The 4,498-nt window shown below is 39.2% G+C and overlaps 1 protein-coding gene across 1 annotated transcript; it reads left to right on the forward strand.

The window, feature by feature from the left end:
* Positions 1 to 2,675: 2,675 nt before the first annotated feature.
* On the forward strand, positions 2,676 to 3,470 carry LOC112805761 (uncharacterized). The gene has a single exon (XM_025848096.1). It carries the CDS (start codon positions 2,676 to 2,678, stop codon positions 3,468 to 3,470), a length of 795 nt encoding a protein of 264 aa, XP_025703881.1.
* The last annotated feature ends 1,028 nt before the right edge of the window (positions 3,471 to 4,498 follow it).

Genomic DNA, 4,498 nt, shown 5'->3' on the forward strand with positions numbered 1-4,498 from the left:
AACGCCCATTTTGGCGTTTAGTGGCGTAGCGTTTTTTAAAAAAAAAATTGGGACCAGGGCTCGGCGCTAAACGCACAGGTCCCCGAGCGTTTAGCACCGAGCAAACATAAAGGTTTTTTAAGTTAGTGTCATTTCTAGCGCTAAACGCCCAGCTTGATGTTTAGCGCCATTGAGACAGTAGCTTTTTCTTGAAATTCGTATTTGTTGGCCCTAAACGCTCATGTTCACGTTTAGCGCCAGTGTCGACATAAAAACTCCTAGGATTGTGTGCCATTTTTGGCACTAAATGCTCAGCTTGGCATTTACCACCACTCAAACAGAAAGTTTCCCTTGAAATTTGTGCCATTTCTAACGCTGAACACCCAACCTAGCGTTTAGCGCTAGAGCACCCGAATCTCTTCTTCCCAGGGTGTTCTCCTTCTGATCCCTCCTGTTCCTGTTTCAAACACTTTGCATGACCACAAACATAAATAAACCAAGGAAAACTATGAATAAAAATTAAAAGTAAGTGAAAATAAAAATGAACACAAAATCAAAGGAATAAGGATTGAGTCGCCTCTCAACAAGCACTTATTTAACGTCACTAGCTTGACGGTTGAGGCGGGATTGATCATAGTGCTTCAACTCTTCACCTCTCACCGTGAATTGTCTCCCTGTGTCTTCATGGATTAGCTCAATATGTTCAAGAGAAAAGATTTTGCTCACTGTTTGAGGCAACACTGGACTTTGGGTCAACACCACTTTCATCCCCGGTGAGAAATTTTTAATAGGGATCTTCTTGTTTCTCTGTCTCCTGGGCACTTTCTTCTTAGGAACTTCCTCTTTGGTGGATGTTGTACCCCCAACACCAAACTTAGGGTTGATATCAGGGGCAATTGTATTGATTCCCATCAAAGAAGGCTTGAGCTGCAAACTCTGTTTTACCTCATTAAGGGATTCTTGGAGACTTGGATCAGTGAACTCATTCTTTATACAAGTGCTTTCTTCATTTGAATGATCTATGGTTTAAAAACCTTGAAGGTCAACTGCTCCTCATGCACCCTCAACACCAATTCACCTTCTTCCACATCAATCATAGCTCTCCCTATAGCTAGGAATGGTCTTTTTAGGATTATGGAGGCGTTTTCATCCTCCCCCATGATCTCCTTCTTTCTAGTATTCAAAAAATTAGTTATTTTGAAGAGAACATAGATATATTTTAAAATACATATAATGTTGAAATGTGAATCTCTATTATAGTAATATATTAAAATTATTAAAATTAAGTTTATATTAATAATTGTTAATAATAATATAACTAAGGATAGTATTAAAAATATAAAAAAATATAACATTTTTTTTGTTTTCTTGCTTATGAAAAAAAAATTTTAGTGGGACTGACATAAAATTTTTCTTTCCTTCCTATGTTTTTATATCAAAACAAAAGAAATTACAATTTTTTATTCAACTTTTTTCATTCATTTTTTTTCTCTCCAACTAAAATAGTATTAAGAACCTGTGATTTATGTAAAGCCCTTATAACCTAGTACAAATTAATATTTCCAATAAGATTGTTTCTTTTAATAAATATTTAAAGACAATAAAAAATTAGTAGATACATCCGTATCGCTGGTCCTCACTTAGAAGCCTATGATATATGTAAGGCATCAATAACTAGATTCAACTAACAATGTTCATAGTATCATAATGGTTGCACCGTATAGGAAATGGTATATTCAATGATGTATCGTAGAATCCTATTGCAACCATTGAATAAGGACAAAATTAATCAATTTATCTTTCAAAAAGTCCCCAATCATCATCCATGTGGAGCTATTTTTCAATCTTTATATTTATTAATATGCACAAGACATATATTTTTAGTATATTATCTGTACTGTACCCCTAAGATCTCGGGCAAAACTGAGTCATATCTCGACACGACCTATCATGAAAACGGCTCTATCTTAACAGAACGCTCTCATCAATCTCGCGACGAGATCAGGTGCTAAGATCTCAGACGAAACCAACTGCTAGCTCCACACTAAATTGGGCTATAAAATGACCATGGCATCAACGATAAAGCACACAACAAATTCATTCCACAATAACATACTACCAAATAGCGTCTCGATCATACACACGCTTTTGTTTAAGTGATTCATTTACTAACTTGGGCGTTGGAGTCCTTTTTGCAGGTACCACGCTCGGGTCCGAGTTCACGAGGATATCCCCGGTTCGGGTCAAGTTATAAAGCATACCGAGCAACGAGGAGCTGACGTATAGCTCGGGAAGAGTATCCTTGACAGAACATTTGACGCTCACCGTGGGGCCAAAGAGTTTAAATTCACCCCATCCTGTTATTTTAATTTTCATAACTTATCCATATCTGCCTTGTACCCCTTTTTCTTTGCAGAAAAGGAAGCATGACTGATCTCTCGGAGACTTAGCAACATCCTCGGACCAAAGCTGACCTCATGGCCGCTAACACTGCCCTCCTAGCAGAAAATCAGTGGATGGCCGAGCTGTTAGCAGCAGTGCAGAATAACGGAGAACGAAAAGTCGATAGCAAAGAGACAAACACTGATCAGCACGAAGAGCATCAGTCAGAGTCCAACGCGAAGACCGGGGAAACACCCCCCAAAACCAAAAGACAATGAACCAACCCGTTTTTTGAAGAAATAATGAATTTCAAAATGCCTAAGAATTATACACTCCCTATGACTCTAACACCATATAAGGGGATTGGATATCCTAGAGTTCATGTCACAAAATTCGAGTCTATGATGTTCCTCAATAGTGACTCCAATCCCATCCTGTGCCGATCTTTTCCAACCTTTTTAGATAGAGTCGCTTTATTATGGTTTTCTAGTTTGCCTGCAGGATCCATAACCAGCTTTGACGAGTTTGCCAAGATGTTCATCAATCACTTCATAGCATCCAAAATCTATGTGAGAGACTCGGACTACCTTAGCACAATTAAACAAGGGCACCATGAAAGTCTAAAGGACTACATGACATGCTTTACAACAGCAGCTATGGAGATCCTCAACCTTAATCCAGAAGTGCAGCTGCATGCCATTAAGAGTGGTCTCCGAGCTGGAAAATTCCAGGAAGCTATAGCTGTGGCAAAATCGAAAACATTAGAGGAGTTCCGGGATAAAGCCACTAGACAAATCGAAATAGAGGAATTACGTGAAACTCGAAGGAACAAAAGACTACTATCACGGAAGGAAAAAGACAAGCTGTACAGGTCCCATAACAAAGACTCCAAAAAACCTTTTAAACTAACTCCAAAATTTGATACATATACTAGGTTTAACACCAGAAGAGAGGACATCATTAAAAAGATACTGCGCAACAAATTCATAAAGCCACCAAGCAAAGCAGGAACATACAAAAGCAAACATTGCGCATTCCACCAAAAATTCGGGCACACCACTGATGAATGCGTAGTAGCTAAGGACCTACTGGAGCGGTTAGCAAGATAGGGACTATTGGACAAATATGTTAGCTCTAGAAGTCGAAAAGAGCCAACCAAGGATACGGTATGACTCAGATCACAGAGCAAAAGAAATATGGCATAGCCTGGTAGAGATCCATGCCTCCAAAGGAGTCCTAAACTACATATCAGGTGGCTTTGCTAGAGGCAGAGGAACTAACACAGCCAGGAAAAGGAGTTATCAAACTATGATGGCAATGGAAGGATCTCATTAGAGCCCACCAGTTCCGACCTCAACCGCCCACATCAGTTTCAATACTGACGACTTTAAATTGCAAACACCAAATTTAGACGACCTAGTGGTGATCTCGGTGTGCATTGGAGAACTAACCGTAAAGAAGGTCTTGCTCGATCCAGAGAGCAGTGCTGATATCTTATTCTACTCCACGTTCAAAAAGATGCAGTTAAGTGACAAGGCACTGCAACCATCAGAGGGAGAATTGGCAAGATTCTCAGGTGAAAGAGTTCTTGTATCAGGTTATGTATGGTTAAGAACAACACTGGGAGAACCCCCAAACTCCAAAACACTAGACATCCAGATATAGATGCATCCAAATGACGAAGATAAGACAGTGTTTGTAACCGACCAAGGTAATTTTTGCTATAAGGTAATGTCTTTCAAACTAAAAAAATGCAGGAGCAACTAATCAGAGACTAATGGCAAAATCTTTAAAAGTCAAATCAGACGAAACATCGAAATATACGTCGACGATATGGTGGCCAAGTCTAGTTCAGAGAAACAACACAAAGCCGACCTTCAGGAGATTTTCCAGTAACTCCGAACATACAATATGAGACTAAACCCAGAAAAATGCACATTTGGCATACAGAAAGGCAAAGTTCTCGGGTTTATGCTCACAAACAGAGGTATAGAAGCTAATCCCGATAAATGTCAAGCAGTTCTAAACATGCAGTCACTAAAAAGAATCAAGGAAATACAACGTCTAATAGGTTGCTTAGCCGCCCTATCCAGATTCTTACCAACAGCAGCCACTAGATCCTACCATTTCTTCAAAA

Source organism: Arachis hypogaea, chromosome 6 (assembly GCF_003086295.3).
Source record: "Arachis hypogaea cultivar Tifrunner chromosome 6, arahy.Tifrunner.gnm2.J5K5, whole genome shotgun sequence".
NCBI lineage: Eukaryota > Viridiplantae > Streptophyta > Magnoliopsida > Fabales > Fabaceae > Arachis > Arachis hypogaea.